The 21,421-nt window shown below is 38.8% G+C and overlaps 1 protein-coding gene across 2 annotated transcripts in view; it reads right to left on the reverse strand.

Moving 5' to 3' along the window:
• Positions 1-2,557: 2,557 nt before the first annotated feature.
• The window catches only part of ACSL1 (acyl-CoA synthetase long chain family member 1), a 37,874-nt gene continuing 19,010 nt past the window's right edge, over positions 2,558-21,421 (reverse strand). For both annotated transcript variants that reach the window (XM_035323825.1, XM_035323826.1), the window contains exons 6-21: positions 19,272-19,371; positions 18,943-19,121; positions 16,409-16,441; positions 16,198-16,249; positions 15,359-15,432; positions 14,216-14,293; positions 12,441-12,575; positions 10,742-10,876; positions 9,749-9,844; positions 8,693-8,765; positions 7,941-8,029; positions 6,007-6,123; positions 5,296-5,439; positions 4,509-4,610; positions 4,352-4,423; positions 2,558-4,162 (exon numbers count right to left, since the gene is read on the reverse strand). In XM_035323825.1, coding sequence (XP_035179716.1) covers positions 4,022-4,162; positions 4,352-4,423; positions 4,509-4,610; positions 5,296-5,439; positions 6,007-6,123; positions 7,941-8,029; positions 8,693-8,765; positions 9,749-9,844; positions 10,742-10,876; positions 12,441-12,575; positions 14,216-14,293; positions 15,359-15,432; positions 16,198-16,249; positions 16,409-16,441; positions 18,943-19,121; positions 19,272-19,371 — 1,620 coding nt within the window. In that variant the 3' untranslated portion in view covers positions 2,558-4,021. The remainder of the gene's footprint in view (positions 4,163-4,351; positions 4,424-4,508; positions 4,611-5,295; positions 5,440-6,006; positions 6,124-7,940; positions 8,030-8,692; positions 8,766-9,748; positions 9,845-10,741; positions 10,877-12,440; positions 12,576-14,215; positions 14,294-15,358; positions 15,433-16,197; positions 16,250-16,408; positions 16,442-18,942; positions 19,122-19,271; positions 19,372-21,421) is intronic.

The following is a 21,421-nucleotide window of genomic DNA, read 5'->3' on the forward strand; positions in this document are numbered from 1 at the left end:
TCTGCTCTGAACAAACCCAGGGACCTCAGCTGCTCCTCACACATCTTGCTCTCTAGAGCCTTCACCACCATCCTTGTTGCCCCGTGGTGCACACAGTGCTCAAGGTGAGGTCGCACCAGCACAGACCGGAGCAGGACAGTCCTTTCCCTTGACCACGGTACTGTGCCTGGTGCACCCCTTGCCCTCCTGGCTGCCAGGGCACACTGACAACTCTTACGCAACCTGCTGTTGACCAAAACCCCCAGATCCCTTTCCACTCTCAAGCCTTTCATCCCCCAGTCAGCATGGGTATCCAGGATTGCTCTGTCCCAGGTACAGAAGCTTGCATTTGCTCATTAAACTTCATACTAAACTTCAGTCACCATTTGGTGATTGCCCTGCCCTCTTCATTTGTCAAGATCTCTCTGCAAGTCCTCTCCACCCTCAAGACAGTCAGCAGCTCCTCTTCATGTTATTTGCAAACTCACTTAGGATACATTTGAGTCCTGCATCCACATCATTTATGAAAACATTGACTTGAACTGTCCCTCAAGTGGAACGCTGCAGAACCAAACTAGTGACTATGGTGACTAGCCACCAGCCCCATATAACCCTGTTCGCTATATCCCTTTGAGCCTGACCCATCAGCCACTTGTTCACCCCTTATATTACACATTTATCTAGCTGTATGCAGGACATTTTGTCCAGAAGGATACCGTGAGAAATTGTATCAGAAGCTTCTGTATCAATTTTTTCTGAAAACTGAAAATAGTACATCTACTGGCTTCCCTTGACCAGCTAGGTGGGCAATATTGTCATAAAAGGAAATTATGTTCGTTAAACAGGACTTTCCCCTAGAAAATCCTCATTGGCTGTGACCAAGAACTAGAGTGTCTTTGTCTTTTAGCTGTTTTTCAGTAACTCTCAGAATAATTTTAGCAGACATGGAGACTGACTGTAATTACATGGGCCTTTCTTACCCTTCTTGAACATTGAAACAACATTTAGCAGCTTCCAGTGGACTAGGACCTCTCCAGATTCCTACAGCTGTCAAAAAATAATTAAGAGAAGGATCATAATGCCATCAGCCAGCTCCCTGAGCGCCCTGGGATGAATCCCATCAGGGCCTATCGAGGTAGAGCAGCAAATCCCACACAGGTTCAGAGCTGTCTGGATGTTTATTATTCCTGTAGTTGCAGTCCTCCAGCTCAGGAGATCCCAGGGCCCATCAGTGGTGTTCTAGACAGAGGCGTAAAAGGCATTAAAATGTCTCTGCTTTGTCTACATCCTCATCAAATAATGGATTAATGTTCTCTCTGGTCCTCCTTTGCTGTTTACATTTCTAAAAAGTTTTTTCTTTGTCCCCCCACAGCACTGGCCAGCTTCAACTCCAATTGAACTTTGACCACCTAAGTTCTCCCTACAATTGCAGACAACATCTTTGTAGTCCTCACAAGTTACCTGACCTCACTTCCACTGTCTACACACTTTTTCCAGTTAAGCTCTAGAAGATCATTGCTAAGCCAAGCTAGCCTTGTGCCCTGCTTGCTTGACTTCTCACGTTTTGGAATTGCCTGCTCCTGTGCCCCTAAGGGGTGGTACTTAAAGTGACCAGTAGTAATGGGCTGCAATACCTTCAAAGACAGAATCCATGGGGAGCTTACTAATTAGTCAGCAGGAGCTTTAGCCATCTGTCAGAACAAAACCCTTCTACTTTCCAAAAGGTTGGGGAGGGGTTCTCTTCATTCCCCAACTCCTCATCTGCAGGTTTGGGTATTCTTCCTAAGACCTACTGCTGTCTGCCCTGACTCCCCCCCACATTCAAGAGGATAAGCTAAGGTGACTTCTTCGTACTATTGCTTGTTACCTAAAGTTTACGGACAGTCCTTTGAGCAAGTTATAGACTCCAGTATGTCTCCGCTGTTCCAATAGACAGCTTCTGCAGAAAACATTTTTGATAGGATGTGTCAAGAACAGGCCTTAGATCCCACTCTGAAGCATCTTGTAGCCTTTTTTTCCATTGAGATGTACAGTAAAGTATCACATTCTACAATTCTCATCATACTCTACAATTACCTTAAGGGATGCTATAGCAAGGTTGTGGCTGGTCTAAGTAGGCACTAAGTAGGAGACAAGAAGTTGGAACAGGCTGGCTAGGAAAATAGTTGAGTCACTATCTAGAGATAGTGATAAGTCTTCATAACGTATCAAGGCCAGATGCACAGTGGGGGGGGACAAATATACACAGAGGAACAGTAACCACCCGAAAGCAGTAAGATCAATAAAGCTACAGCTTACCATCATAATGTCTGAGGGAAAGAACACTGTCAAACTATACTGACAACAAAAAGTTTTATGCTATTACATAGTAGCATCCCTTTCTTACAGATATTGGTCAAAAACTTGCATACAAACATCAGATCAAAGCAAAGTTACCTTCTAAACAAAGCATCAACAAGCAGCATTGATCCTGATCATTGTTGCACTGGAGTTTTACAGCTTGTCAGAATTACCATATTATATACTACTTGTACTTGCTACTCAGCAGCATCTTTCCTTGATTAAACAAACACTTCACTGAGTTGAAATGCAGAAATATTTATTTTGGTTTCCTTCATTGGTTTTGAAAATTGTTTTGGTTTTATAAAACATAGAAATAGCCAACACTAAGCAAACATTTGAATTCCAATGTAACAAACTACTGCTCTAACAGTTGACTTGGATTTGTGTACCTTAATTGCACACATGTATGAAATTATGCTACAGAGTAGTGCATTACAATCACACACAAATCTTAGTGCAAACCTTGTTGTGCTTGTATTTTACATATATCCATGTTTTCAAAAAACAGCAATGAATGCTAATGCAAAACCAACTCTGTTAAGAATAGCAAGAGACTTATGCCATAATAAGGCTTATTCTGCTGATTTCTGAAACAGAAGGTAAATTGTTTTGTACTTTATCTGGAAATTATCTTCTCATCCCTGAACAAATACCTATACAGTGCCAACACAGTTCTGTTGGCATATCTGAATGCTTCCAATTACTGCAAAGCATCAGGCAAAAAACATTCTACCTGACCTATTTTGCTATTCAGTGAAGAATACTCAGTGGCTCATACACAAAGCACAGAAAACAGAAGTTATGGCAGAAGCTATTCTGCTTACAGGGGACCTGGCACTTTTTAAGATGCATTTTAAATACATGTTCATTACAAGGAAACAAGTGGCTAGTACAGGTGCAATGTTTACCTGCCTGTCAGCATAGCCTAGCCTCCTGAATGGTTTTTGTTTCTAGATCTCTAGTGTTCTTGCCAGAGTTAGGGTCTGTTCTCTTACAGGACTGGCACCACTCTGGAATTACATTAATGTAGCACAGGCTACAATTTGCCAAATTTACTGCATCTACACTGCTAGTGCAGAACCACCAAGTCCAGACTTACTCCGAACCTGTATTATCAGTCTCCTTTGTGTGGAGTTCTGACTTCTACCTTACAAAAGTAAGCCTCAGAACTGGCTGTAGACAGAAGGGAAGAAACTCAGATGCCTTGCCCAAATTAATATTAGGACCAATGCATGATGTGATACCAGCTATACAACTGTAAGGGTGTTTTTTTTTTGAACAGATCAGTGTAATCCTTCTGAGGATGCAAGATACTTAGAGGCATTTCAAACCTGCCAAATCCCCTTTGGAATTGACAACTGCAAAATATACTGCAGACAGCAAACATGCTGGCAATAAGAAAACCTTAGCTCCTTGGTTAAGGAGAGTCCATTTTTGGCCGATGAAATCTTAAATAACTTATATATAATTACCATTTATAGTTAAGGCTCTTTTTGGAAATTGTAGGTCACCATAAAAACAGTATGCAACACGACTTGACAGTAAGGCAGTGTTCCATTTCTTCAGTGTTTCTATGGCAAGTACCCATTTTTGTACAAGTTAATGATTGCACAGTTTCCTTCCCTATATTTGCTGTAGTCAAATTACAGATATGAAGGCTAACAGTAGACAGACGTGACACTTTCCTCAATCCACTCAGTTACATTTTGGTATTAGCATAGAGTTCATCTATCTGTGACTGGAAATATTTTCGTAGTTCCGGTCTCTTCGCCTTCAGTGTTGGTGTCAGCAGGCCATTTTCAATAGAAAACATTTCAGTATGCATGATAATGTCTTTAACCTGGAAAAGAAACAGATAATAGCCAAGCTACATTCCTTGGAATACACAAGGATATTAACAAAAGTCATCTAGGTATCACAAAGCCCATCACTTTTTAAAAGTGCAGATGCAAATTAAAACCAGTTCCTGGATAGTAAGATCATTGAGGTGTTTAAAGAATTAGGTGTTCAATTGTAATTTGCATCTTACCTGTTCAAATGACTTCAAACCAGATTCTTTACCAATTCTCACCATGTCTTCTAGAATGTGTTTTTTGACATCCTGTGGATACAAGAACATAGTTTAGCTTGAAAAAGTTGATGCACTTGATGCAGAACAGCTAACAGTTTAATTAGGTATCATTCACCTTGTTTTTGCAGAGCTCTTCATATGAGCCTTCAAATCCCCTTTTCTTGGCCCATTTGCGCAAAGTCTCAGGATCAGGTACCACAACTGCTATTAAGAAGGCCTGAAATGAAATTTGAAGGGTTTTGTTTGTATTTCAAATCTAAGGCACACTAGTTCCTACATGCTTCCTACTAGTCAAGTATCTGGTTTTGGGTGGCAGTTCCGATTCTACTGTCTTAAAGCAGCAGAAAGCTGCTGATTTTACAAGAGTGCAGTTCATAAGCCTGCTCATAAGAGCATCTCTTGAAATACTCTTCAATTTACATTTACAAAAACCTGAACATCTTGGCAGGTACATTGTCTCCATGCATGCTGCTAGCAGTTTATTTACCGTGCTTAATAATCAATTAAGTTAATCCAGCCCTACTATGTGGTCTGAAACCAGATCCAGAAGCATGTTGTAACTGGAGGAGATTAAAGTGGATTCAGAACTACAGTGTTTAACACTAAACAGGCTTTGGAACAGGTTGCCCAGAGAAGCTATGGATATGCCCCATTCCTGAGAGTGTTTAAAGTCCAGATGGATGGCGCTTTGAACAACCTGATCTAGTGAGAGATGTCCCCAACCCATGACAGGGGGAATGGACTAAATGATCTTTAAAGACTCCATCCAACTCAAACCATTTTGATTCTACAGAGTGTGTCAAGACTTCAGACCCAAGGTTAGGGATAGGGAAGAATGAGGAAAGACTTCTCTACCTTTCATCTCTTCCTTGCATTTTTTTAATTACCCAGAGAATGCCTACCTGCAAGCTCTCTCCATGGACAAACACTTGAGCAAGTGCTTCACTTCTCAGATACACATTTTCAATCTTCTCTGGTGCTATGTACTCTCCCTGGGCTAGTTTAAATATGTGTTTTTTCCGGTCAATGATCTTCAATGTACCATTCTGTTGACAGAAATAATTTCCCACTCAGAAGAGGCACTTGAAGTGATAATCAGTCTACACAGCTTAAGTGTGTCACAGCAAGTCATGTAATGCACCAAAATTAAACATATGAACAACAGTTTGCATTTCTACTTCAGAAGTTACTCAGGACCCTTTTCTACGCTTTCAAAAACAGACCAGAAGCACTACTGCATAAGTTCTGGTTTAATATGAATTTAAGTTTTGTGCATGATCCAAGACAGTTTGATATAAGTTAGATTTTGGCAATACAGTAAAATACTGCTAGGGTACTGTCAAACTAGTGTTGGAAAAAAAACATGCTCCATATCCATCTAACCTGAATTTCTGCCCCCATCTAACCTGAACTAAGGACAGCCTCAATTTATACTGCCTTTTCTTTTTAGCCTCAAGCATACAGATTTATATATACACATAATTCTTCCTTCTCCTAACAGGACTTTTCTTCCACCTAATTCATGCTTAATACCAAGTATTTTTTATTTTATTTTTTAAAATAACTGCTAATAGCTACAGAAGTATGTTTCAGACATGTATATGTTAACTTACTGGTAGCCATTTCCCAATATCTCCTGTATGAAGCCAGCCATCTTTGTCTAGAGCTTCTGCTGTTTTTTCTGGGTCTTTCAAATAGCCACAGAATACATTTGGCCCTTTCACACACACCTGAAAAAGAGTTATTCATTAGTGTGTATTAACTTGTCTTCATAGCAGCAATCACTGTTTGCAAGGAACACTTCCTCCAAAAGCTCTTGATAACCACCACAAGGACAAAATTTACACATTGGTAGAAAATTCTCTGTTCATTGAGGTTCTCTTTAAGACTTAAGATTTTCTGCTAGTATGAAGTGTAATAAAAAGCAGTCACACAGATTTGTTCTTTCAGCAGGATAATAAAAAGCCCCATTAGAAAAGAGAGTAGAGAGATAGGCAAGATAAACTAGATAAACAAGACTGAAGCAAAACTGAGGTCCCCACTGTACACAGCTCTTGGGAACCAGGTGTCCAAAAATCAGAAGGCTCTGTACTGGAATCCTTAGAAGCAAAGAATTCAGAGCATCACACCCACTTGAGTGGCTTGGCATGAGTGCTTAACATGAGACAATAAGTGGTCTGGACAATGGCATCAGGACTCTAGAGTAAGTCTAGAGGAGTAAGATAAAGAATCTATTTTTAAGTTAAGGTCAAATCATTAATAAATACTAATAGGGACTGAATTACCTAGAATAGGGACTAATCATCTAGACTAACACGGTTGACCCAGTTAGATAACCACAGGTTAATTTTAATTAATTTATTATTTTCAATTATAGAGTGGGCAAGGAACTGGCTAAGGAATTTTTAGATGCTGATAGCAATTCTCAGACTACAGGAAAATTACTAATACAGTTGAGGCCAATTCTTAGAAAAATTCCAAGCATTTTTAGTGTTTACCTTAAGATGAACTACAGAAATGGATGAACTGCTGTACAATGAACTGATGTCATCAATATAAGAAGTTGAAATATTAGCAGGGGTTCTGATAGCCTTGAAGGGACAGTGCCAAACTCATGACTAAACTAAGGCCATGCTTTAAGACCTCAGTCATTTCTGCTATAAGAGACCTTATCTAGAAGGATAGATAGAGAGCTCTGCATGTCCTAGTTAAGTCAAAGGCTGATTGATCAAACTTTTCACAACTCCTATAATTACTGGATAACAGTAGGTGACAGCTTTTCCCAGTAGAGACAAACCATTTATCTATATCCTGCTAACTGGTACTAAGACCTCATCTGCATATAAACATAATTCTACTTGCAAGTTTATCTTTCTTGAACATGGATAACTGGCAAAAGCGAAAAGAAAAGCTGACAGAGCTGAGACTGACAGAAGCTTATTCTCAGAAAGGAAGACTGGGAGTGCTGAATCCAGCTGAAGATAAAAGCCAAAGAACAGGCAGACAAGGAGGAAGATGATCTATTTCAGGCAAAGCAAGTTTACAGCTATGGGCATCAGTACTGTGAAACAAGTTACACCGTTTACCACTTGATAAATCCAGAAAAATGTGACTGAGGAAGTTAAAACTGAGATTAAGATGACAGCCGATAATTTTAAAGGACTACCATAATTACTCAAGTCCAAACTCCCTCCAAATTCAGCAAAGTTCCACAGCAAGTGCAAGAGAAGCATTACAAGATTTTAAGACTCGTTAACTGTTTCTTGTTATGACAATATATGCTCAATTCCCCTAGCAGCCAAACTTTAAAAGCATATTTAAAGACAAAATTTGAAGGAAACTAGAGATCAGGTCATGTGCACCACATGGAAGAATCTTAACACTACTCTTCCCTTAAGTATTTCTGGTAAATATAGCCCAGTGATTTCTCTCCAGTCTCAAGCAAATAACCAAAACAGTTATGTATTGCTTGCAGTCACAAACCAGTTGCTTGCTTAAGCTGTTCCCCCCCCAATCCAGGTAAACCTGACATTTTGAAGTTACCCACCTCACCCTCTCCTTTGGCAGAGAAATAATTCATTTCTTGCACATCAACGAGCTTTATGATATTGCATGACATTGGTGCTCCAACATGACCTATTAAACAGAAATGCTTCAGTAGCCTGAATGGGTTTAATCAGGTTTTTAAAAATAACAGGCTGTCTAGATACTGGAGTAATGGAAGAGATGGAACATCAATTTCTGGCAACATATCACATCAATACTGCTATACAGACAGCTTTAGTTTGTCGGGACTGAAACATTTGTTTCAGATATCCCTTGAACTTTAAAAACCTGAATCATCTATTCAGGGTTGCTATCTTCTTAGTATAATCAGGATCTTTGCTCTGTGGACATATTAAAGTAGCAAAAGTTTTACTGTAATTGCAAGTATCAGGGTTACAATTAGAACTAGAGATTAAATGGCTGGCAAATGCCGACTGTTCCAAATACAGAAGTGCCACTTACATCTCTAGCCCTGTTTATACACAGATTTCTATTCTGTAAGACTAGATTTTAGTATGACAATCTCTCCTACATCTACTTGAACTACAAGGGTAAAGCCTGTTAACTTCACTCGCTAAACATTCCTACCTATTTAGGGGTAGGAACTCCATAAGATCCTTTCAAAGCTTTTTTATTTGACTTGAAAACTAAAATCTAATTCTTTACAACAGGTGTTAACAGGCTAAATAACATGACTGGGGCTTCTATAGCAACCTGAAGTTTAACAGACAAGCAGACCATTAAACACCATACCTGCTGTCCAGTCACCAGGCATTGACAGTGAGCATCCAGCTGTGCATTCAGTCTGTCCATAACCTTCATAGAACTAGGAAGTAAGAAAAAGAGCTTAAGATTCTTGCTTTTTTCAAAGTTTCTTCATTAAGAATAAAGTTTTGCTTCTTTTTCTAATTCAGTTTAAATTTGAGTTTAGCATAATCCTCAGCATCTTTTAAAAAATTCAAGAGGTTTACTGCAATAAACACTTCCAAGTAATGATATTCCATCTTCAGTTAATATTTACTCAAGATTTCAGTTTCACATGCTTTGTGACACTTATCTAGATCACTACGTTATCCATATTCTTAAGTCACAAAACAATACAGTGCAACAGGAAGAAACTAAACATACGCACTAGAAATTACTTCATGCATGTTGATGAAGGACAGGATTGTCCAAGATAGGAATGGATGCCCTGTATCTCATCCCAGCTCTGTGGTTATTGTATACAAGACAGAACTACCTCTTCTGTTTAGAGCTCACTGCTATACCACTGAAGGTATTCAAGTCACAGAAACCTGACAAGTTTTAGTGTTTCAATGTCTTCTGTCCTTGAAATCTATTTTACATTTGTTCTATCAGAACATCTATTATTCAGATTTTACCTCAAGCAGCATATACTTTGCTCAAAGCTGCTTTTGCCTTCAAAGTTTGTCTGATTCTCCCCAGTCTTATCTTCAAAGAAATACTACATCACGTTGATTAGATACTCTATAGTAGTTTTGAATGTTTCTGTAGGCAAGGCAAGTCCCAGAAACTTAATCCAAGAGTATTAATCACTGAATACAGTTGCCACTGAGAAAGTTTTTCCCTACGAAGGTTTAGGTGGTTATTGAAATTACCATAGAGACTTTGGATGGACACAGACAGAGGTCTGAGAGAAACTCTGGAAAGGAATATTTAGTTGTACAGCCTCCAAAAAGAACGCTAACAAGTTATCCATATAATCAGACCACTAGAAGTGTTCTTCTATCAAAGCTTAAATCAGGTACTAAAATCTTTATGGTTTTGGATTAAGAGCAACAAACTCACCTGACAGCCAAGAGCTGTCCTCAGGAAGGTCAGTACACTTGCAGATATAGGTGCTGCTCCTGTGATCATCAGCCTTACTCTTCCTCCCAGACTTGCCTACAACAGACAAGATACTGTTGACACCAAAAGCATTTTAGAGAGACTTCCAGAGTCTTTAGCTCTTCTACCCTCAGTCACTAACTGCTTATATATGCAACCCACAGATGTTAGAAGCTGAAGTTCAGTCTCCTATGGCAAGTTGTCCTTTATAGAATGTTTTAATGTTTTAATCTCTTCAATGGCTGGAAGAAACAGTATCTCAAATACACAGCATCTACAAAGGCTATACTTTCATGCTACTGAAATGCAGACTCAGACAGAAGTCTAAAGAACTTAAGCTGTGGCCCAACAGTGAGGGTTTTTACTTTTAACCTACCTTCTTTTAGTTTCTCATAAAACCTGAATGCTATAAAGGCAGCCACAGGAGGGTGTTGTGCAACCAGAATTCAGGCCATCGCAAACCAAACATTATACCAGGCATGTTTGCTAGTTACCAACAGAGAGGAAACAGTAAGGAGCACTGGGCAACATTCAGCATTCCTCCTTCAGAAGGAGGGTGTTTTGCTTTCAAAGAAGCAAAACAGGCTTTTAGAGCAACTTCCCTAATGCAGTTACCTGATACCACCAGAACAGGAAGAATGGAGAACTGTAGTAGGAAAAAAGCGTTGAATTTTACTCTGAATAACCAGATAATCTTTAGTGAGTGATACACACCATACCAGATTATAACCACCCATATCAAATTCAGTAATTGCAAACTGATGCCTATAAGCCACAAAAGCTATGTAGTGATGCTTCACATTTCCAGTATTTGAAGACACATCATACTGCTGTTCTGTAACTAAGTAAGCACATCTGGAACTTTTCCAAAACTAATCATGGAAAAAAAATAAGTGATGCAATAAAAGAGGTCCAATATCCATAATACAAAGACTTAGAGAATTTCAAGCATACCTGTATTTTGCGGAAGATGACTTTATCCCAGAAACTGTTGTTTCTAATTATACCACTTCTAAGTTCTGCTTCTTTCCTCTTGGAAGCAAAATCCAGCATCCACCTCTTTAATGATGTATCTGCCTGCCCAAAAATCTATTAAGGAAGATGATATACAATTAGTAGTCTCAGACTGTCATTCACTTTTTTTTTTTTACAGTAGCACACAAAGACTCTTACAGTGAAAACCAAGCAAGTCAGACACCTACTGGTAATTATCATAATCCTGGTAGGAAGCATTTCTAGATTTGGCCTTTCTACCTCTTGTATACACCAAAAATTAGTGCTTAATCTTTTCTTCTCATCCAACTGTGGACACTATGTATAGTTTCTTCATTTAAGTATGAATAAAAATAGTCATTTTCCTTGCTTTTCTGTTCCAGTTTGGTTAAAATATGAGTTGAGCATAATCTTTAGTATATTCTAGAGTACATATCACCATAGCATGTAAAGTAATACAAATCAATAAAACTAGTACTATTTATGCTAGTTGGCATTTCTGAAGGGGTGTGCAATCTTTTACACAGATAAGCTTGCTTTTTAGATCACTTTTTAAGGCTTCCTTCTGGTCATACCCAGGAAGCCACAGAGCAGACTTAACAGAACCACAGATTAGTATATTCCCTTGGAGAGAAACAGACCCAGCAGCAATTCAGCATTATGGGGTTTGTCACCCCTATTTCCTACTTGGAACTTCATATGCCAGATTACTACAAGGCTGTGAGGTTGAAACTGCCAAAGAAGTGAAATTGTCATGGCACTAGGAACAAGTAGTAAGAGATCATGGAAGGAGAATAGAGTTAAGCTTCGGCCCTGTTCCTATAATTCCAGCACTAACAGACCTGCATTCTTCTCTGATGTTTTAAGTTTTAAGCACTACAGGCAATTGGCAAAAAGTACTTCCTCCCCTACAAATGGAGTTGTTGTGGCCAATGTTGCATTACTTGCTGCTCCTCAAGTCTCATGAGAGGAGTATTGTCCCAACTGAGGCAACATAGCCAGGTCTGCCATTTCTTTAGCAGCCAGACTGCATCATGTACCCTTCAACTCCTCTGACTATATTCTTATACAGGTCAGCTATTTGCATGAAGAACAATGATTTAATATCTTCCACAAAAAGGCCAAGAAGGAATCTACCTCTGAATTCCTATCTCCAATGACCCTGAGAAGGCTAGTAGCAAGCACAGGAGAGAATAGGGTTACTGACACACCCTCTCTCCAGCACTTCAGACTGGCTGGTTTGTCGTTCTTCCTGCTAGAACATGCTGGCTGTTGCGTAGGAAACTTGTACTTGTCCATGCAAATATAGGCAGACACCTGACCTTGATTTGCAAATCCCCTTCCATGAGTCAGATGCTAAAAACTAGCATGCAGGCACTAAGCCTCATGTTCATGGTGCAGACTGGAGTTGAACAACTTACTGTTTTGCTTTGAGCAAATTAATAATGCTGTAGAGAAACAAGACTTCTAGTCAGACTATTCTGTGCAAGTATTGGCTGCCTGAAAACACTTTACTACAGCCAGTACTTCTTCCTGTACATCCACCACTTTTAGAGATGCAACAATTTGTTAGCACACTGATTTAACATCAGAGCACAGTTACTTTTGCCATATCAGACTTCAGGAAGTCTTTCAAAGCTCCTCACAGCTTTAGACTTACCTTGTCAAACATTCTGTTCAGCAGTCGTGGTACTACAGGAAATACAGTCGGCTGTAGTGTTTTTAGGTCATCCATAAGTAGTCTGATATCCCCTTGAAAGAATCCTATCCGAGCTCCATGGCACAGAATCACACACTGTTAGAAAAGAGCAAAGTGTCTGAAGACAGCATGTATAAAGCATAGCAGGACATGTTTGTTGTATGTGGGGCAGAGACCAATAGAAATACAAGCTGTACAGAAGTCCCTAACCAAAGAAGCAGTTGGTCAAATAAGGCAGAGCTCAGAGGTAGCAAAACACTGAAGTCCTCTATTTTAAATATCTAACAAGCTTAAATACTAGAATTTTGTTGCCTGCTATAGACTAGGAAATTCCGCATTGGAAGTCAGCATATACCACATACTGATCCAGCAGGGATTTCTGCTGCGTGCTACTTGTGTTTTATTCTCTTGCATTCTGGTTTTCCTTACTGTTTCCCAACAAGATCGATGCAAGCAAGGATTTGTCGTCAGGTGATCAGGATGCTCTCTGGAAGATTCTAGCATAGCCACTGCTTATTTCTGCACCAATTCAGACCTGCACTGTGGAAGGCAGACAATCCTGCAGTGTTCTGTGTTCTATTAGTCTAGAAGCTCTACCCACCACACCTATACACCCCCTTCATTTATTTTTATTAGCATCCCTACTTCTGTTTCCCCATACCTACTAGTTTTTATTTCTTCCCCTGCACACTTCTTCCGTCAAGCCTAAGGGCACCCATAAATCTTGGTGGGGTGCATCTACTTTCTTCATAATATGTATACACACATACATAAGCATATATATTTACACACCATGTACACATACAGACCTAACCCCTTCAGTAGAAAGCTCAGGACTCCTAACTAAAATTGTGGGACAGCTTCTGGCCCTATGCATCTTTCCACACTTGCAGGGAAGCTGTTATTCCCTTGTGTGTTGAATCTGGTTGTGTCCCAATTCATGTGTTTTCTATCTCACCTAAAGGAGATGAGTTAAACTTCAAGTACAAAACACCCATGCCTATATATATACATATATATACATATAACTAGAATGATGTTATTTCCTCAAATAAGCTATTTCCTCAAGTGTCTTGTGTATCACCTACTAAGGACCTTTCAGCCCATAATTAAGGCTACTGGTATTAAGACAACCCAGAACTCCCTCATCCTCAAAAAATGCAGCTCCAAATTTTGCCCTACAGAAAAAACTATTCCAGTTAATGTAATTTAATGACAAATTCTGAAGTTAAAAGCCATTTTCATTTCCTGGAAGAAAACTGCATTCAAACAAATTCTAGCCCTCTCCCCCCCTGCACTGAGGTTTCCTGAAAGCAATGATAAATATACAAAAAACTATTTTTAAGTTGGTTAAGTGAGCAGAAAGCTACGTTACACAATAAATCTTTGTCATAAGATTTTACAGCTTCACAGCTTCAGCTTTTACAGACTGAAGAAGGGCATGGATTTTTAGTACTTACTGCCTAGAAATTCCTTATAATCAGTGCAGTATACTGAAGGATTGGGTCATTGTGTCCTGTTCTACTAAAACCAGTTTCTTACTAATCCTAGCCCTAAGGTTAATGTTTAGGCAAGAAAATTAGTTGTCTAGTACTCACTGTTGTGAGATGTATAAGAGCTTGAGGTAAGGTTCAAGAGAACAAGTGTAAAAGGCAAAAGCAAATACTGTTTATCAGGGGGACTCAGGAATCACATATTCTGTAAGAAAATACAATAGTTTTTAAGAACATGCCTACCTCAACGATTCTCTCAAACATATGGGCCAAGGGCAGGAATGATATCAGAACATCCTCAGGGGTAGGTATAAATGTTTTCTGGAAGTGTTAAGCAAAACAGAGGAAGAATTATTTTTGTAAGATAAACAATACAAAGATATCAGAACTCTAGAGCACAGCCCTCACTTCAGCTTTGAAACAGCTGCATTGTCTTTCCCTCATTAGCAAGACTACTGTGCTAGAAATTGCTGTGAGCACATCACAGAAACTGATCTGTAACAGCCAAGTACAGGAACTTATTATTACAGCTTACTATATGATTATGCATAGAAACAAGTTCTGAGAGAAGCCACATGAAGTTCCAATATACATTGGAAACACAGAGGATGGCACGGAGACTGTAGTAATATGTTTTAGGGGTTAAAAATGCAGACATTCATTGTAGGTCAGAAAGTTCGTTTACCCAATTTAACATAAGGTCAATATCAAAGTACCTCACATGATCTAATCATGAGACCAGTTGCTTAATTTAGAAACAATTCTATGTGCAGGGTACTTGGCAAAGTAGGTATGTCAGAACTCTTGCATGAGAATTCTGCTTTTCTCCACACCCGCCAAACTTTTGATGCATCCACACAAGTACAGTTACAAGTTTCCAAGCTGTGCTGGACCAATGATTGTTAATACAGCAGTACCAGCTTGGCAGGAGTGGGGAGGGGGAAGATGAAGACAAACACCCAGCATCACCAAAAAAACACCTCTACCAACATCCCCAAAACATCCAACAGATCTGCATTAATATCAGTACTGTGGACCAGAAATAGAATAGCAACACAAGTTACATGCAAAGAGATTAAGGAGAAACTGACACAAGAAACAACTAAGAGAAATGCAAACAAATCTGTTCCTTATAGCTTTATCTACTCTTGCATAGAAAGCAAGTCAGAAAAAAGATTAAGTTTAACATGAATTATGTGATATCCTACAAAGTAAAAGAAAGGCACCTTAGGTATATGTTGACTCCTAAATTAGTAACTTGACAGTCTGCCCACACATTTTCAACTGCTGAAATCTCACTAATTTTAGACATAGTAAGATCCATTTTCACTCCTGAGATACTCCCCTTCATGCAAATAAACCTACAGCATCAACCTTGAAGTTTACCTCTGTATTTTTCAGAAAAGCTGAAGCATTGCTGACTATATTTCCATGACTGAGCATAGCTCCTTTGGGGTTTCCTAAGGAAGAAGCACATCAAGATGCAACAGTGAAATTCTTCAATCCTTTAAGTCTCCAAGCAAAGGTAAAATTAAACTAATAGCATTTTAGTCAAACTCTTCTTAGGCATTAAGATACAATGAAGGGTATTAAGCCAGAGAAGTGGCTGACATTTAAGAACACTATTACCAGCTGAAATACTAAGTTTGTGCAGAAGCCTTCAAATCTATTAAGTGCAGCAACTCCTCTAGAAACAGTCATGTTTCTTGGATAAGCTTCTCATTCAAAATCCAGTATTTCTGTGAAGATGCAGCAATCAAACTCAGACAACTTCTCTCAGAGCTGCTTTAGAAGTATAATTAATAACATTGGTAGGGAGTACAATGTTGATTGTCATATGCTTGACATTTGTCAGTTATCTAGGCACTTAGCTTTATGTTTTGGTCCTAAAGCAAGGGTGCACTGTGCATAAGAGCTAAGAAGCAAGTCCTGCTAGTACAAAAACAGAACTGGGAGTCAGAAGTCAGAGCCAGAGCTGTTATTATAATGGAAGCACAAGTTCAGTTCCTATTTCCAAGCACCCAAACATAAGGACCCTATCCCCCTTTACTGCAACTCTGTATTAGTCAACAGGAAAAGTCAATGAGCCTTACCATAAAACCTCCCCAGATACTACTTGCCAAAAAAGATGCAAGAGCAGGGAAGAGTTTTGGAAAAGACAGTAGGAGGGCTTCTGAATTAGTTTTACCCACATAGAATAATAAATTCTCCATAATGAGGTGTACCTGTTGTTCCACTGGTGAAACAGATGACTGCTAAATCTTCTGGCTTTGGAGGCTATGAGAGTTAAGAAAGTATTAGTATAGTTCTCTAGAAAAAGACTACCTGGATAAAACACTGAAATACTAGTGTTACTTTTGAACTATGGGAGATAGGAAGATTTGCTAGTTTGATCTACTGAATACTTCAGATTTGATCACTTGAATTCATACTTACCATAGGTTTTTGCCTGTGGATTCTTCCCAGTTCCTACAGGAAGTAAAGAAAGGAGAGACTTGAGTCAGAGCACATTACTTTGTCTTAAATTTACCAGACAATACCTTACCAAACATTGTAACATTCCATCCTTTAGAATGCCTGTTAAGGCATTTTTAACTTACAGGAGTATAGAATGTCTTTAACAAAGGCTCTAAGGGACATTCAGAAGATCTAGTGTATTCTACAAATAGAAGAGCAATACCTAAAATTCTTTTCAACTAGTAAATCAGAAGTCATTCATAAGACAAGCTTAAGGTTAGGCGGAATACTAACAAGCCACAGCAGAAAATCAATCCAACAGCTCATGCAGATGTGTCACTGACAACTACTGACCAGGTAGAGCAGAATTCATGTCATGAAGCACCCTGCAACTACATCACTACTTCGAGAAGGAAGACTGAAGTTTCCCCATGAAGGCTCACTGGTGGTTTGTAGTCTTAATACTGATGAATGGGGTGCATCAAGTTCTCTCCACTAGAATCTCTTCTCTCTCATTACATTTATTCATGCCTGAACATTGATGATGCCACAGATCTTTAGGTTGAAGGGAATAGCTATCAAGATCCCTTTACCATCAAGGATATAGTGATTAATATGAAATAGTTGAAAGCTTGTGTTCAATACTGATGAGCTCAGAAGTTTCAAATCAAGACTTACTCCTGTCACATCTATTTAAGACTAAAAGCTATAGTTATTCTGTGTAAGGGCTTCGGTAAGTTAAAAATGGACCTTTTGTTAAATACAGGTTTGCCCCTTTTAGGGCAGGTACAAACCTCATCATTGCCTTCACATTCCAAGTACACAGGAGTATTCAAGAGTATTACGCATTCATTTATTAGCACCAGCCTTCTTTGTGTATGGATCTTTACATCTTTAGATTACCCATAAACAAAGAAGTTTAGGGGAAAAACGTGTAAGCAGTTAATCTGCAAGTTTGCCTTTTTGAAAGTCTTATTACATCAAAAAAATATACTATTGTCTACTCAAAACAGAATCTGCATTCCAAGTGCCACCAGCAGTTCAATACAGCCTGTTTTGAGTAAGACCTGGTATTTACTTAATGAACAGCTAAGATCCCTACACAGTTCTGTTGATCTAGAAGAAAAGCCCGACATCTCTTCCTCTGAAATAGCTATATATTCATGGCTAATCAGCTCTAAATAATCACAGCATAAGTACAGACACTAAGCATCAGAAACCAAGATTGTTATCTGGTCACATACAGCACAGGAAACGGTAAGTTCATGCCAGAAACCTAGAAAACAAGCTTGAAATAACTCTAATCTAAGCTTCTAAACAGCTCAGAGTTGTCTTTGAGATCAAAAGCTCTTACCCCTTAAAGAGGTTAGAACTTATTCTCGTTCACTGAGACACTGTTAGGAAGTTTGCCTTACTTCTGAGGCTTAGAGAAAGGAGCACTCATTACTACATTAATCCCAACATCGAGTGTTGTTGTTACAGTAGCATAGTAACGATTTAGCACATTACTGGAAGTAGCTACTTAAGCATATCTACTTTAAGGATCTACCCATTTTTTTCCTGTAGCTAGAAGATCCAGTGGAAAGGATCTAATAAAAACTAGAGTTCAACTCATAGAAAGAAGCTGATTTTAGTGTGCCATCCTATTCCTGCAGGTTTTTTCCTTATTTAACCTAACCATTTTCTCAGTCAGCTATGTTACTGTACAAGTCACTTACTCTGCATAATGTCTTTAGCCCAATTCCAACCTGGCAGCCTTGCTGAGGCTAGTTAGCTATGATACAGTTAACTGTATTGTAAAGGATAACATGCGGCCAATTTTGCATCTTTACCAGAAGGTGGCCCTACTAACATAGCAGGTAAGCCTGCTTTGAGAACAAGTTCAGTGAAATTATGTGTTTTTTTAATTGCTAGTTACCACACACCTCTGCAAAAGACAAGCAGAGTTACTGGGAGATATGCAGGTCCTAATAAGCCAAGCCTTCACCAGCACTACAGCTGGAACCAGACTAAACCCCATTTCATAATCTCACAGTCAAGATGCAGTTTATGCAATTTGTACTTGGGACAAATTTCTCCAAATAAGATTACAAAATAACTTGCACAAGAGATCCAAGCAGAAAGTGACTACAAGCAAAAGGACTAAGAGTAACATTAAGAGGCTAAAGTCATGTTCTTAGAAAAAGATTGTCTGTTCACTGTACTGTATTCTGAAGTATTATTCACAGCATGTAACTATAAGGCTTGTCCATATGAAACAGTAAGATAATGTTCAGATCTGATGTTACACCTCTACCATGTTTTTCCATTATCTTTACATGTTTTTATACCTTGCACATTGTAAAATGCCACCAGCAAGTTGACCTGTTTTTGTATAAACTTCAGCTCAAGAGACAGTTAAGTATTCTGAAACTAATCCACCACACTGTTCAGTCCTGAAATCTGTGCAATAGACATTATCTTATTCTTCCACAAGTAAGTGAGATGAAAGCAGTAGAGCAGATTAAGCTTACTTCTATTTCTTTCATGCTGAAGATTTCCACCCCACACTTCTTGCCACGTTCCACAAGATCTGTGCCAAAAGGTTCCATGATAACAATGGTGTTGAGGATTGGAGTTTCCCCCTTTTCCACACCAGTTAGCAGAAGTTTAGCCTTGTCAGGTGTGTCACAGAAAACCAGTGATAAGTCAGCTGATGAAAGAGAACAACATTATCAATACAAGTTTGGACTATGCTCACACTTCAGAACTTGGTAAAGGAAAACATCTGAAGGCAGCTACAGTTCTGTCCTTAGTCAGCTCTGCCATCATACATTCAGTTGAACTGCTGAAAACGCCCTACCTTTGTTCACAATGTATGTAATTGCTTCAGTTCCCAGTGTATCATAGAGTGGCACCACTACCATGGAGTATGCATAGCATCCATGTTCGATGATCACCCACTGCACAAAGAAGAGATGCAAGTCACTGTATTTACTTAAAACAGACCTCTGAGAAGTAATCCCAATGTGAGTCTAATAAGGATACTGTTAGGACAGACCTCATTTGGAAAAATCTTAAAATGTCTCCTTACTAATTTCTATTGTTTACCTTGAAAACCTATTTTTGTCAGAGGAAGAAAAAAAAAATCAGGAAGGAGGTAGCTATGAGAAAGCATCCAATCCAATAAAATTCAACTGTCCTTAGAGTAATTTTAATTTTAAAATAGTTTTAGAAGAAGTCAGTACACATTACTTACCTCCTTAATCTACCTATTAAGGGAAAGAGGCTTTGAATAGGAGTACAATACTGTTTCTCATCTTTAAGTCATCAAGGAAGCCATTGAAGCTTTCAGTATTTTATATCATAATATGAATCAATGTAGGACTTGCACATGTCTTGACAGACTAATATATATTTTTATATTGTATAAATAACATCTATACACAGTCTGTTCTCACCTCTGTATTACCCACATCTCATCAGGGCCAGACACGCAACATACAGTTACCATAGAATTCAGCGTTCTCTGGAAAGTCAGCTCCATAAAGTTTGTCATCATGTCTCAAGACTAACTACTCCCCTTTAATTGGGTTTAATCTGAAGATGCAGTTATATGTGTACCAATTCTGTGTTTCCACAGAAGTGGACATCCTTGCAAGCTGCAATTAAGAGGATTTATCTGCTAAGAAGTATAGTAATCAAACCGCTGCAGTCTTATTTTGTGATAGCATCTGATAATTCTTCACAGTAAGACAGATTTCATCTGAAGTACTGTCAAGGTAAAAGCCACACAGTTCTTTTTCTGTAGAGTAGCTATTGGAAGTGGTTTGTAAATAACTAGCTACACCAAAATAAAGGAGTTGCATGCAACTCCTTAAGTGTGAGTCTCTGGACAAGTGAGGCAGCCAGTGGAATGGCAACAATTCCATTTTCCCCTCAAGAATGACAAACTCCTTGACAGAGCTTTTAGCTAGTTCCATTTAGCTAAATAAAACATGCATCTTTAAAAGTTAAGGGAACTTACAATTCAACGAGGATTCCATTAATAAGGAGTGTTTTCTTTTACCATTCCCACCCCCCCCAAACTCTATGATGTTTTTCAGTGTTTTTGCAGGACACTAGCCAGTTGCCTCACCCCTGTATGACGACAAGTTTAAGCATCATTCAGCTGATTATTCCATAGGAGATCTAACATAAAAGCTATGCTAAAGTTGCTAAATATCAGTTTTATGAGCTGTTATTATGGGCAAGTTTCCTAAATTAAGTTTTTTTTTTTTTAAAAAAAAAAAGTGATTGAGAGTCTTTAACAGAGGGAATTTTTCCTGAAGGCACTTACACAAGATGCCTGTTGTTTCTCTCTTATCCCAAAAGAAGTCATCTTATAAAACCTAGTACAACACTAGTGAACAGGGAACTTACTAGTATAGCTAGTGTCTGCATGAAAGCCTAAGCATGCATATCTATACCACCTGTAACAGGGTCCACTGCAGATTTTTTTTTTTCCCCCCATCAACAGCATCTACCCATGCATCTAACAAGAGGGGGGCAGCTGCACTGCTGTTCAGCAGCTTCAAGTTTAGGACTTGTTTTATTGGAGATAAGTCTATTACAGTAGACTTCAGAAGCTGCAGACAACTGAGCTTCCTATTACAGCCTCCAACTATTCTTGCACACTGACTGTTGTATTGACAATCTTTATTTTCTGGACCAGTGACATTTTTCTTCCTTAACTATTATTTTAAAATTGAGATGCTAAACACAGATAGCAAACCTCAGCACTGGAGTCTTCCAAGTCCAAGCAAGCAGCTAGTACTGAATAGAGGCAGCAGTCTGAAAGTTTCAATTTTTCAGATATGGCTATGACCTATTAAGGGAAACTGCATATTTTGCTGGGCATTTCCTCAACTTAAAACACAACTTGCCTACTTGCAGAAGAGATCTGTCTTCTAATTACTCAGAGGGAAAGTAGTTTTTATTAACCAAAGTTTATTTTTCTAATGAACATTTAAG

The sequence above is a fragment of the Oxyura jamaicensis genome, chromosome 4, assembly GCF_011077185.1.
Source record: "Oxyura jamaicensis isolate SHBP4307 breed ruddy duck chromosome 4, BPBGC_Ojam_1.0, whole genome shotgun sequence".
In the NCBI taxonomy this organism is placed as follows: domain Eukaryota; kingdom Metazoa; phylum Chordata; class Aves; order Anseriformes; family Anatidae; genus Oxyura; species Oxyura jamaicensis.